The sequence below is a fragment of the Oncorhynchus clarkii genome, chromosome 21, assembly GCF_045791955.1.
Source record: "Oncorhynchus clarkii lewisi isolate Uvic-CL-2024 chromosome 21, UVic_Ocla_1.0, whole genome shotgun sequence".
In the NCBI taxonomy this organism is placed as follows: Eukaryota; Metazoa; Chordata; class Actinopteri; order Salmoniformes; family Salmonidae; genus Oncorhynchus; species Oncorhynchus clarkii.
The window spans coordinates 21,382,500-21,397,260 of NC_092167.1; the positions used below are offsets into that span (position 1 = coordinate 21,382,500).

The 14,761-nt window shown below is 44.3% G+C and overlaps 1 protein-coding gene across 1 annotated transcript in view; it reads right to left on the reverse strand.

Annotated features, from left to right (window-relative positions):
• The window catches only part of LOC139378744 (ragulator complex protein LAMTOR4), a 110,834-nt gene extending 96,437 nt beyond the window's left edge, over positions 1–14,397 (reverse strand). The window contains exon 1 of the mRNA XM_071121197.1: positions 14,390–14,397. Within this exon, the coding sequence (XP_070977298.1) occupies positions 14,390–14,391 (2 nt within the window). The 5' untranslated portion in view covers positions 14,392–14,397. The remainder of the gene's footprint in view (positions 1–14,389) is intronic.
• Positions 14,398–14,761: the final 364 nt, after the last annotated feature.

The following is a 14,761-nucleotide window of genomic DNA, read 5'->3' on the forward strand; positions in this document are numbered from 1 at the left end:
TCAGAAGTCACATAATTAGTTAAATAAAATCCACCTGTTTGCAATCTAAGTGTTACATGATCTGTCACATGATCTCAGTATATATTTATTTTATGAATTTATTTCACCTTTATTTAACCAGGTCGGCTAGTTGAGAACAAGTTCTCATTTACAACCTGGCAAAGATAAAGCAAAGCAGTTCGACACATACAACAACACAGAGTTACACATGGAATAAACAAATGTACAGTCAATAATACAGTAGAAAAATCTATAAACAGCATGTTCCGAAAGGCCCCAGAGTCTGCAACACCACTAAACAAGGGGCACCAACAAGCAAGCGGCACCATGAAGACCAAGGAGCTCTCCCAGGTCGGGACAAAGTTGTGGAGAAGTACAGATCAGGGTTGCGTTATAAAAAAAGATCAGAAACTTTAAACATCCCACGGCGCTCTGGTCAGACGAGATACAAATGTAGCTTTTTGGCCATCAAGGAAAACTCTATGTCTGGCGCAAACCCAACACCATCCCCAGAGTTTTTCCATCGGCAGGGACTGGGAAACCGGTCAGTATTGAGGAATGATGGCACTAAATACAGGGAAATTCCTGAGGGAAACCTGTTTCAGTCTTCCAGAGATTTGAAACTGGGATGGAGGTTCACCTTCAGCAGGACAATGACCCTAAGCATACTGATAAAGCAACACTTGAGTGGTTTAAGGGGAAACATTTAAATGTCTTGGAATGGCCCAGTCAAAGCCCAGACCTCAAACCAATTGAGAATCTGTGGTATGACTTAAAGATTGCTGTACACCAGCGGAACCCATCCAACTTGAAGGAGCTGGAGCAGTTTTGCCTTGAAGAATGGGCAAAAATCCCAGTGGCTAGATGTGCCAAGCTTATAGAGACATACCCAAGCTTATAGAGACATACCCAAGCTTATAGAGACATACCACAAGAGACTTGCAGCTGTAATTGCTGCAAAAGGTGGATCTGGGGGATGGAATAGTTATGCACTCTCAAGTTGTAATTTTTTTTGTCTTATTTCTTGTTTGTTTCACAAGAAAAAATATTCAGCATCTTCGAAGTGGTCGGCATGCTATGTAAATCAAATGATACAAACCCCCCTAAAAAAATCTATTTTAATTCCAGGTTGTAAGGCAACAAAATAGTAAAAATGTCAAGGGGGGTGAATACTTTCGCAAGCCACTGTAGACCTAACATCATCACAGGCTCTTCCACGCACCTTTTTCTCACCAATCAAAACATGGTTACTTGCGATTCAATTCCATATGCTTTATTGTCCAACAGAATTTCATAAAACAGAAAATTGTAAAGACAGGATCATGTAAGGACACAGTTTTTACGTATCAGACAGGGCCCTTGAGTTTCGAGCCTGGGGCCTTCAAGAAGAAGCTCTGAAAACATGTGGAACACTATAACTATGGGAGGAGGAAGGAGCCCTCGAGTTGTTATCAGCTTGGTATTTGAAGCCACAACTGCAGGCAGACACTGGCAAGGTACTATGATTAAAGTTGGGGGAAACTTTAGTTTGTTGCTAGGTTACAGTATATACATTGAGGGGGAAAAAGTATTTGATCCCCTGCTGATTTTGTACGTTTGCCCACTGACAAAGAAATGATCAGTCTATAATTTTAATGGTGGGTTTATTTGAACAGTGAGAGACAAAATAACAACAAAAAAATCCAGAAAAACGCATGTCAAAAATGTTATAAATTGATTTGCATTTTAATGAGGGAAGTAAGTATTTGACCCCATCTCAATCAGAAAGATTTCTGGCTCCCAGGTGTCTTTTATACAGGTAACGAGCTGAGATTAGGAGTACACTCTTAAAAGGAGTGCTCCTAATCTCAGTTTGTTACCTGTATAAAAGACACCTGTCCACAGAAGCAATCAATCAGATTCCAAACTCTCCACCATGGCCAAGACAACCACCAAAAACCCAATATATGTAGAGGAGGAGGATGAACAGGGTCATCGACGAGATTCTTGACCATACCTTCTCTGTTAGAGAGTACAATAGATATTACAGGTCCACATCAGATCTAGGAGAGCAAAATTATCATGCAGAGACACTGATGTGACCTTTTGTTTGGCCATAGCTCCTCTCATCCCTGCAGCATTATAATTAATGCAAGACTGACTGTATTTTCCTCACAGCGAGAAATCGTGTTGAGTCCCTTGTCTCTCCTTTTCTGCCTAAGCACACAGATTTTTGTTAAAAGGTAGTTCTGAAAGTTTTGATCAAAAATTGTAACGAAACATTTTACTCTCAACTCTCACTAAGGTCACAATCTTGATGTAATCATGTGTGCAGTGAATATGGGACCAAATACTAAACTTTTGACTATTGTATTACTGAATTTGTCAAAATACTTATGACTGCTTCCAAAGGGAGGAGTAAATACAGAAATTGCTTTCATTTCTAAATGGTAAAACAAATATGTACGAAAATACCCTCAAATAAAAGGTGACGTTCTGTACTGTTGCCTCATATGAATTTTTTTTTAAATCTCAAATCCAAAATGCCGAAGCATAGAGCCAAATGTAAACATTTTAGCTTCACTGTCCAAAGAAATACGGAGGGGAGTGTAGTAGCAGTGACACATATTTCATGAAAAAAGTATCGAACTTGCAAAGTATACTGCAGAAAACAACTTCTATTCTTCTGACTTCAACGGATCCCATTAGAGTGCATTTTCCCCCCGAAAGTAAAGAACATGAAGGTCAGGTAAACAGAATGCATTCATGAAACAGTAGAGGCTTATGGCCATAATATTTAATAGCTAGACAGAGAAAACATACAAAACACCCTTAAACAAAGTGACACTTTTAGTGATACACTGAATGTCTGTATACTACCTGAAAAAACAGACACACACTTATGTGTGAGTCTATCATCGAGCGAGCAGATCAGAAGCTGTGAGGAATTGAAGAGATTTAACAAAAAAAATGTTACTCTACTAAGGGATGCTGTCCACACTCAAACAAAAGTATTCAATAGTCTTTGAAACAATGTGTCAAAGTCAAAGTTGAACACTAAACAGGCAGAGAAACATAAGCTTCTTGAATTCGTCAAGGGGCCCGAGGGTTAAAAGTTTTATCAGGCCAAATCAGAACTTCTGAACAACGTGTGCATCTCCAATACTCCTGCTAATCCTACACTGATATCAATACATGATCAACAGGAAAGTTTGAGTTACAAGTGCATAATATCTCAAGTTATTATTCGACCCCTGAGGTAAAAAATAATGAAAGATTGATCCAACAGTTGACTGAGCTGACAGTGAATAAAAGCCTACGTGATGAGATTTCACACTGAGCATCATCTTGAAACATGCACATGGCTGAGGTGTCTGAATCAGGGGCGCAACTTTCACTGGGGACAGGGGACGGGGGGACGGGGGGACGGGGGGACGGGGGGGACGGGGGGCGCGGTACAAAACGAGGCAACGGTGTGCTTTAGGACCATGTGGTTGTCTCTGAGCGGTCGGGTAGGCTGTTTGGAGTGTTGATCTGACTGGATAAACAAAAATAACAACAATAATAATAATAATGCCACCCCCACTTCTAAAACCAAAGTTGCACCCTTGGTTTGAATCAAGACTAAAATGAGAGTCTGATCTGAGGAGCGCTGTAAAAAAAAAAATGCTGCCTCTGCTTGGATTTCAAATTGCTGTGTATGAAGACTGATCTCCCGTCAGACTGTTGCGCTGCGTTTTTATCAAGTGGAGCCTTGACGGCAGCTTTCATTCCGATGATTGATGGTACAAAAAATATCACCCTACCGAGTGCTACACAACAATATATCATTCAGCAATCACTACTCTTGAGAGAAAGTAAAATGACTGGTTTGAAAACAAAAACAGCCCGTTAATTATGATTGAAATAGGATCCCAATGCAGATATGAGCCTAGTTGCCATACTAATTTATCTCTCTCTCTCTCTTGCACTCTCTCTCTAAATCTCTCTGGCTGAGAAAATGTTTCCACCTGGGCCTCGGGGTAGCAGTGTATGACGTAACCATGGCATGACTCCAATGTACAACATTGTGTTTTTTAAAGTGACACCTCTCTCCCGCTGGTGAGCTTGCCAAGACTATTTGTGGAGCTCTAATGATGTTCCCCACCTGCTTTGCTGAGAACCTAAAGGTGCTAATCCGACAGACACAAAGTGTCAGAGGATAGATAAAACAGGGGAGAAGAGAGAGAGAGAGAGAGAGGGAGGGAAATAAAGGGAGAGAGGGGGAGTGAGAGAGCAAGTGAGAGAGATGAGTAAGTGGCAAAATTTTCAAAACAGGAAAGGAGCTCACTAGTTAAGGACACACACATCACATTACCCTCTCTCTCTCGCTCTCTCTCTCTCTCGCTCTGTCTGTCTGTCCCTCTCCCCCCCCCCCCTCTCTCTCTGTCTGTCTGTCTGTCCGTCCCTCTCTCGCTCTCTCTCACACACACATACCACAAACACACCACTAATTATCTATTCTGTGGGAAATAGATATGTGTTTCATTAGCATCTAAAATAGACTCTCTCAGAATGTACATGACATCAATCGCATGTTCTTCAACACCTTTCCTGCTCTATTCACAATATAACTCCCCTTCATTCCCAACAGAAGGTGTTAATGCATAATAACACGAGGTAATTTACACCTCCACACTAGTGGCCAACTCAGCGGGAGGGAACACGAAATCAGACACCAATAAATGCAGCCTTAGAGCACCTTGGACAATAACTTCATGCGTTTTTATGTCAGGCTCTTGTGATAAATGTAGGGAAGCTAAAGGAGACGAGAGATTCATTAACATATTCCAGACTACTTCTGGCACAGAAGCTCTTTTTAATTGTCGTGACATCTAGCCCTGAGCCTGAGAAAGGTAAATGGATGAGAACAATAACAGAACGGTCACCAGGTGTAGAATCAGGTCAATTTGAGATATTGGCCCTTAAACAGGAGGAGGGAGAACGAGATAGAGAACAAGTAAGTAAAGAGTGCATCTCTAGAGAGAGAGAGAGATACACAGACATACAGACTGATAGAGTGATAGAGAGATGGGCACATACAGGGAGAGAGGAAAGGCAAAACAGAGGGAAAGAGATGCGAGCGAGAGAGAGAGAGAGAGAGAGAGAGAGAGAGAGAGAGAGAGAGAAAGAGAAAGAGGAAGAGGAAGAGAGAGAGAGATAAAAAAAAAATACGTTTTAAAAAGTCTTTATTGGGTCTGGGGGCCCACCACACAATAAATACTCATACAAAACCACAGTTACACATCAATTAAAAACACAACTCCAATTCCTCCTCCACAGTAACTAAACACAACAGCCTCTGAATACTCCATATACTCAAAAACAGATCAATATTGTTGACAAGTTTATAATAGGCAAACTCAACCCTTAGTCTCGCTGCCAACATTCCCTCCAGCATTCCCACCACATCCACAGACCCCTGTCCCCGAATACTGTTCTTTCGGGTCTTCCATATCGCTAATTTTGCTGCCCCTAACACAAAATTAAGCAGCTGGTCAGCTGTCCTCTTATCACTAGGCAGTTTGTATAATGATCGCCAACAGCCTTTTGGAGAGGCACCTGGACCAAGCACACCCGCCCACGTGGTCGATTTTACCCCTTCCAGGGAAGAGGCATGGGACACCTTTACACATATTCTGTACATGGCCTTCTTTCCCACCTCCTTGAACTCCCCCAGCTCCGGGGTATCGAAGGAAAGCAGCATCCCCACGTCCTCCTCGAATGCCCCCATCGCAGCACTAACAATCAGTGCAGGGAACACATAATCCAGACCCTCCTTCCACCGATCAGAATTGGAAGTGTCAGTCATATACTGCAGATGAAGCACTGGCAAGGAGTCGCAGATCTCAGCGACGACCTTCCTCAGTAGGCGAGATGATCGGATCCCCGCTCTTTCTCCCAGCTCCAACGATCTGCTCCTGCTCCGCATCAGATGACCCAGCTTGGTACACCCCACGCCTAACAGGCATGAACATAGGCTAGCTGAACCCAGAACACGGGACTGAATGGCAGTGTTGTGGAAAAGAGGTTCTTCAAAAAGCCACATCCCTGGTGGCGTGCAGGCCTTACGGGACTTGACAAGGACTCTCCAAGCCTGCATAACAGACTCATAAAATGGAGTCAGGCCAGGCAAATCACCCCCATCCAGCTTTAAGAGGAAAAGGTGCTTGTCTAAGCCCAAACAGCCCGCTCTCCTCATCAATGTGTAGGCTGTTTCGACCCAGCTAGAACCGTCTCTGTACAACAATCTCTGGGCTGCTTGAAGCCGGAAAGCCATGATTCTAGAGGAAATGTCCACCAGGCCTTGCCCACACTTGTGCAGTGGCAGGTACAGGGCTGCAGTTTTAATCCAGTGTTGTACAGACCAGAAGAAATTGACAAGGGTCCTCTGAAGCTCTTGTATCAGACACTTTGGTGACTACAAAATCATTAGTCTGTGCCACAGGGTAGAGGCAGCAAGATTATTAGCTACCAGGACTCTTCCCCTTTAAGACAGCTGGGGCAGCACCCATTACCATCTTGACAGTCTGGCACACACTTTCTCCAATACACCCTCCCAGTTATTTGTCTGAAAGACATCGGAGCCTAGAAAAAAAAACAAAGTCTTCATCCCATCTCTGCCCCACTGAAGCGCCCCTGGTAACTGTGGAGCGGACCCCGTTTGAAGCTGACCTGCCCACGGCACTTCACTCTTTCCCCAATTGACTCTAGCTGAGGAGGCCCCCTCATACACCTTTAAAGCGTTTGAGAGAACCTTAACATCCTCACCACCTATAATAAAAACTGTCACATCATCTGCATACGCAGACAGTGCTATCGTGGGACCCTTCATTACACCTGGCACAGAGAAACCAGTAAGCTTCGCTCTTAAAAAACAACGCATTGGTTCAATCGCCAAACTATATACAGTGGGGCAAAAAAGTATTTAGTCAGCCACCAATTGTGCAAGTTCTCCCACTTAAAAAGATGAGAGAGGCCTGTAATTTTCCTCATAGGTACACTTCAACTATGACAGACGAAATGAGAAAAAAAATCCAGAAAATCACATTGTAGGATTTTTAATGAATTTATTTACAAATTATGGTGGAAAATACGTATTTGGTCACCTACAAACAAGCAAGATTTCTGGATCTCACAGACCTGTAACTTCTTCTTTAAGAGGCTCCTCTGTCATCCACTCGTTACCTGTATTAATGGCACCTGTTTGAACTTGTTATCAGTATAAAAGACACCTGTCCACAACCTCAAACAGTCACACTACAAACTCCACTATGGCCAAGACCAAAGAGCTGGAAAGAGCTGAAATGGAAGACATACAAGAGCACTGATAATCTCCCTCGATCTGGGGCTCCACGCAAGATCTCACCCCGTGGGGTCAAAGTGATCACAAGAACGGTGAGCAAAAATCCCAGAACCACACGGGGGGACCTAGTGAATGACCTGCAGAGAGCTGGGACCAAAGTAACAAAGCCTACCATCAGTAACACACTACGCCGCCAGGGACTCAAATCCTGCAGTGCCAGACGTGTCCCCCTGCTTAAGCCAGTACATGTCCAGGCCCGTCTGAAGTTCGCTAGAGAGCATTTGGATGATCCAGAAGAAGATTGGGAGAATGTCATGTGGTCAGATGAAACCAAAATATAACTTTTTGGTAAAAACTCAACTCGTCGTGTTTGGAGGACAAAGAATGCTGAGTTGCATCCAAAGAACACCATACCTACTGTGAAGCATGGGGGTGGAAACATCATGCTTTGGAGCTGTTTTTCTGCAAAGGGACCGGAACGACTAATCTGTGTAAAGGAAAGAATGAATGGGGCCATGTATCGTGAGATTTGTGTGGAGACACTGGCTTGAGGGGGCTAAGCACCCCTTTCTCATCTGGACCGACCACCAGAACCTGGAGTATATTCGGGCAGCTAGGAGAGTTAACCCACGTCAGGCAAGGTGGGCCATATTCTTCACCCGGTTCCGGTTTACTTTGTCTTATAGACCGGGCTCCCAGAACGTAAAGGCTGACGCACTGTCCCGCCTTTACGACACAGAGGATGGGTCCACCGAACCTACTCCCATCCTTCCCGCCTCAAAGCTGGTAGCACCAGTGGTATGGGAGGTGGACTCGGACATCGAGCGGGCGTTACGGGCGGAACCCGCGCCTCCTCAGTGTCCAGCGGGGCGAAGGTACGTGCCGCTTGGTGTTCGGGACAAACTGATTTGGTGGGCTCACGTCCTACCCTCTACCCTCCTCCTGTAGGTATCCCTACAGCCCTACAGACTGCGGAGGCATTATTCACCCATGTCTTCCGGCACATGTCTTCCGGCACTACTATCACCCCAAGAGTAATGGGCAGGTGGAGAGAGTGAACCAGGAGGTGGGTAGGTTTCTGCGGTCGTATTGCCAGGATCGGCCAGGGGAGTGGGCACGATACATTCCCTGGGCTGAAATGGCCCAGAACTCACTACGTCACTCCTCTACTAACGTGTCCCCTTTTCAGTGTGTATTGGGGTACCAGCCGGTCCTGGCACCATGGCATCCGAGCCAGACCGAGGCTCCTGCGGTGGAGGAATGGGTACAGCGCTCCAAGGAGACCTGGAGGGCCGTCCAGGAATCTCTACAACAAGCGAGTGGACGACAGAAGAGGAGTGCTGACCGCCACCGCAGTGAGGCCCCCGTGTTTGTACCGGGGGACAGGGTCTGGCTCTCGACCCGAAACCTACCCCTCCGCTTGCCCTGCCGGAAGCTGGGTCCGCAGTGTGTAGGGCCCTTTAAAGTCCTGAGGAGAATAAACGAGGTGTGTTATCGATTACAACTCCCTTCCTATTATCGTATTAACCCCTCGTTTCATGTGTCTCTCCTCAGGCCGGTGGTAGCTGGTCCCCTGCAGGACAGTGAGGTGCCGGAGGTCCCTCCCCCTCCTCTGGACATCGAGGGGTCCCCGGCATATACAATCCGGGCCATTCTGGACTCAAGACGCCGGGTGAGGGGCCTGCAGTACCTCGTGGACTGGGAGGGGTACGGTCCGGAGGAGAGGTGCTGGGTACCGGTGGGGGACATCTTGGATCCATCCATGTTGAGGGATTTCCATCGCCTCCATCCGGATCGCCCTGCACCTCGTCCTCCGGGGCGACCTCGAGGCCTGTGTCGGCGCGCTGCGGGAGCCACGCGTCATGGGGGGGGTACTGTCACGAGTCCAACCGAGGGTGGCTTCCCTTCCCGGGTGGGTGGCGCTCGGCGGTCGTCGTCACCGGCCTATTAGCTGCCACTGATTGTCTTTCCTCCCCCTCCTTGTATGTTTATTGGTAGCACCTGTTTATGAATGATTAGTTTTGTCTTTATTAGACAGCCGGCCCGCCTGGTTGTTGTGCGGGATTATTCGTTGTAACCTTCGGCTCTGTTGTAGAGGTACGTGTTAGTGCCTGGTCGTGCATTTTCAGCTGTACATTTTTCATTCCCTGTGTTTGGGGCCGTTACTATTGTGAGCACCCTGCGGTGCGTTTGGTGCAATTAAAGAAGCACAGCATTGCACTCTCTGTCTCCTGCGTTTGACTCCACACCCACGACACCCGGAGCATTAATATCACAACATGGTAGCAGCACAAAACATGGTACAAACATTATTGGGCACAGTCAACCGCACAAAGGTCAAAAAGGTAGAGACAAAAATATATCACAAAAAGCAGCCACAACTGTCAGTAAGAGTGTCCATGATTGAGTCTTCGAATGAAGAGATTGAGATAAAACTGTCCAGTTTGAGTGTTTGTTGCAGCTCGTTCCAGTCGCTAGCTGCTGTGAACTGAAAAGAGGAGTGACCCAGGGATGTGTGTCCTTTGGGGACCTTTAACAGAATGTGACTGGCAGAACGGGTGTGGAGGATGAGGGCTGCAGTAAATATCTCAGATAGGGGGGAGTGAGGCCTAAGAGAGTTTTATAAATAAGCATCAACCAGTGGGTCTTGCGAAGGGTATACAGAGATGACCAGTTTACAGAGGAGTATAGAGTGCAGGGATGGCAAATCTGATGGTCGAATGGTAAAGAACGTCTAGCCGATGATACTATTCTTTCTATACAAAATATACAGTTTCAACTTGTGTTTCGAGGTCTTTCAACTAGATTCTTCCATGCTTCAGGAGTGAAAATAAAGCAGGATCACTATTCAAATTGCACAAGTTACAATAAACTGTGGGGTCTGTGGGAGCTCCGATATATAAGGCTTCATTAAACAACATGATCAGGACACAAACATGTGTATGTCATTGTCATTACACGTTACACAATGCTTATTCTGTATTCACACAGCAATCAATCGAAAACATACACCACAACATCAAAGCGTCATTCATTTCTTTCAATTCCCTATTTCTACAGTACATGGATACCCCCCCCCCCCCTAGGCTTCCCTTTAAATCCATGCACATGTCCTGGAGCAGAGGCAAAAGGCAAGCCTTGCTCTTGCCCTTATCCCAGTAAGACCATGCCTTGGCTACAGGGAGGGAGACAGCGTTCTGTTTAATCTGAGCGCATCCAGCCTTGTGGCTTGCCAGTCTGCTGCCTCTCGATTAGCAAAGGTAGTAGAGCAACATCACCAGGACTCCACTGCAGGGGGGGGGGGGGGGGGGTTTAAACATTGCCACACAGCCAGAATCACAAGGCCTTTTGTTTGGGGTTGAGAGAGGTTTGGTTTTAGCCTACAGACTGAAGTAACTGAATGAAGGCACACGAGAAGAGCGAAAGCGCCCGACTAAGGCAGTGCATCATGGGCTGTCAGTTGGTCTTTGGCATGGGCGGATGGTGGTTGGTGTAGTGAATATTCGGAGCTTTACTGTATGTGGGATGATGAGGAGGTTGGTACTGGGCTATACTAGAGCAATGGTGGTGTCACCACAGCCAAGCATCACCTTTCTCTTCCTTTTATGTTGTTTGTGTAGTGGGGCATGCAGAGGCTATAGCCTGCCACTTGCTTCAGACAACTGTTAAAGATGCTGATAACAAAAACAATTTGCAGAGCCTTCCACACAATGCCTCTGACAAAGTTGACATTGTCAGCTCCCACACAGAGAGGATACATTCACTGCCTCCACAACACTGTCACCCTCAGGTGAAAAAGAGGAACACTGCACCTTTTAAAGAGTCCAATGGGGCTTACTGATATGTCCCAAAGGATTTATGCTAAACAAAAATATAAACGCAACATACAACAATTTCAACAATTTTACTGAGTTACAGTTCAAATAAGGAAATCAGTCAATTAAAATAAATAGATTAGGCCCTAATCTATGGATTTCACATGACTGGGCAGGAGCGCAGCCATGGATGGGCTTGGGAGGGCATAGGCCCACCCACTGGGAAGCCAGGCCCAGTCAATCAGAATGAGTTTTTCCCAACAAAGGGCTTTATTACAGACAGAAATACTCCTCAGTTTCATCAGCTGTCCGGGTGGCTGGTCTCAGACGATCCCGCAGGTGAAGAAGCCGGATGTGGAGGTCCTGGGCTGGATTGGTTACACGTGGTCTGCAGATATGATGCCGGTTGGACGTACTACCACATTCTCTAAAATAATGTTGGAGACAGCTTATGGTAGAGAAATGAACATTGAATTCTCTGGCAACAGCTCTGGAGGACATTCCTGCAGTCAGCATGACAATTGCAAGCTCCCTCAAAACTTGAGACATCTGTGGCATTATGTTTTGTGACTAAACTGCACATTTTAGAGTGGCCTTTTATTGTCCCCCCAGCACAAGGTGCACCTGTGTAATGATAACGCTGTTTAATCAGTTTCTTGATATGCCAGACCTGTCAGGTGGTTAGGTTATCTTGGCAAAGGAGAAATGTTCACGAACATGGATGTAAACACATTTTACACAACATTTGAGAACAATAAGCTTTTTTTGCATATGGAAAAATTCTGAAATATTTTATTTCAGCTCATGAAACACGGGACCAACACTTTGCATGTTGTATTTTTTGTTTTTGTTCAGTATATACAGTACCTGTCAAAAGTTTGGACACACCTTCTCATTCAAGAGTTTTTCTTTATTTTTACTATTTCCTACATTGTAGAATAATAGTGGAGACCTCAAAAGTACGAGATAACACATATGGATTCATACTGTAACCAAGAAAGTGTTCAACAAATCTAAATATATTTATATTTTATATTCTTCAAAAATTGATGACAGCTTTTCTACACTCTTGGCATTCACCTAGAATACATAAAATACCAAGTCCATATTATGGCAAGAATAGCTCAAATAAGCAAAGAGAAACGACAGTCCATCATTACTTTAAGACATGAAGGTCAGTCAATGCGGAAAATTTCAAGAACTTTGAAAGTTTCGTCAAGTGCAGTCACAAAAACCATCAAGCGCTATGATGAAACTGGCTCTCATGAGGACCGGCACAGGAAAGGAAGACCCAGATTTACCTCTGCTGCAGAGTTAAAACCCAGGATGGGAGACCAAAGGGTAGCTGTAGATAGATCAGTTCTCTAGTAGGAGGTACTGCCCAGACGTTTTAATTTTGTATTATTTTTTTTTAAGATCTGACGTTGTTTTAAAGGTACAAATTCAACATATTTTATACAAGGCGTGTGTCTATGTTGAAATCTGTTTACCATGATGACGTAATTCTGTGGTTGAAATGTTACCTTCAAAGCAACAGTTAACAGTTGATGACTTCTTCCAAATCCAATGTATTTTACACCTATGGTCCACCTCACAATAGGTTCACCAATTACTTCACAATACATTGTCAGTGTGAGGGTGTGTGTGTGTGTGTGTGCGCGTGCACAAGTGTGCGAGAGTCCCAATATGGACACTGATGGAGACCAGTGGCGTCTATTCATTGGGACCAAGGGAAGCCAGGCTTCCCCCCCAATTTATTTTTATTTTTTACAAAAAACATACAAAATAAAGTATCTTTCGTCTCTCTGTGTTTCATAAATTGCCTTCAATTCGCAAGAGGCTGAATGTATCTCACCGGAGAAAGCATCCGACTAAACGAAACAGCGCCCCTCAGTCCCAGTATGTGTAGCGTATATATCTGATGCTGTCAGGTCAGAAATAGTATGATATTGTTGCTGCCCGTAGTATTGAATGCAAGAGAAGCCAGAAAGCATTTGACCTCCATGGATAAAAACAATATAAAATATTAGCCAATCAGCGTTGAGCTAAACTATGAATGCTCCAGGGGCACCACAATTAAGTGTCAATGGAAGCCAGTTTGGATTTGGCTTCAGACCAATCATATCACAAGCCAAAGGTCATTATTGGCAGAAAAAAATATTGAATTGTTGCATCTCGTTGTGTTGTTGTCCTCCGGTGGCTAGCTAGCAGTTCCTTTCCTAAATTAGCCATGATGGTGATAGGGACTTGGACTTGGTGATTTTTCTTATTTCTCCGTACTGGCCAGTGATCATAACGACAATTCTGATCCAACCATAAATTCATACATTGTGCCCCTGGTCTGAGAGAATAGAAGTTCAACATGTAGCTAGATGTACAGCAGTATACTAATGTTAACTAGCTCGCTGGCATATCGTTGCACTTGAAAGGAAGTTAGGCTGGTGAGCAAGTATTTTAGCCAGGTAGCCTACGACAACAACAACAACTAAAAGTGTGTACTGTATGACAGAGTCATAGACCGTATAGGCAACATGAAAGAGGAGGATGGCATTGTCAACATGTTTTTTCTACTTGCACGCATGCATGCACACACACACACAGAAATAAATATCACTATCATGTTTAGCTTTCGTTGCCAGGACTAAATCGTTTTTGGAATGTTTTAGTTGTCAATGTATTAGACCAGGGGTGTCAAAGTCAAATGGACGGAGGGCCAAATAAAAAAATCAGCTACAAGACGAGGGCCGGACTGTTCGAATGTTCATTGAAAAAATTTTAAATGACGCATATAGTCTAGTGAACCTAATTGAACCTACTGAAAACCTAACAAATATATTACAATATGATCAGATAAATAAAGCAATATTTTCTTATGGCTCTGTCAGTAATCTTTAATTTTCAACAGACACAAAAGACAAATTTCCTTTATATAAATATCCCCATAACATGAACATTAAATGAAAGAAACCGGTATTCAAGGCACCATCAGTAGACTATATTTTCTATTTTAGCAAAAGTGGGCTAAATTTACTTCAAAGAAAAAACAATAATAGCAATTTTCTATCATCCACTCAACTGAAATATTTTTAAAATATAATTGGATTGAAATACAAAAAAATAAAGTGCAAAAATCTATTAATCAAAAACAACACTTTGTTTAAGGAGAAGTAACATGCAGTGAAAACAAATATTAAATTTTAACTTTTAAACTTGAACTGAGTAAAAACTCTAAATATGTGATTGCACAGTAATGTTCACTTGTTTGAGGTTGAGGGTGATACTTGGTGGTGTCCCATCTTTTCCACAAGTTCATCAATGTTCGGGGTAAGGCTCTGAGCTGAAGAAATCCTCAGAATTGAGTGGAGGTGTTCAGCAGTAAGTCGACTTCTGTGTGATGTTTTGTTCAGGTTCATCAAAGAAAACAGTTGTTCACACAGGTATGTGCTGCCAAACATAGACAACGTTTGAGCAGCCTGGATGCGCAGCTGGGGCATTGTGCCGGGGAGGAAACGGGCGAACTCCGCAGCACCCACTGCCGCATATTTTGCCCTCAGTGCATCATTGCATTGGAGGTCAATCAACTCCATTTGGAGGTTTGGTGGTGAGCTTTCCACGTCAACAG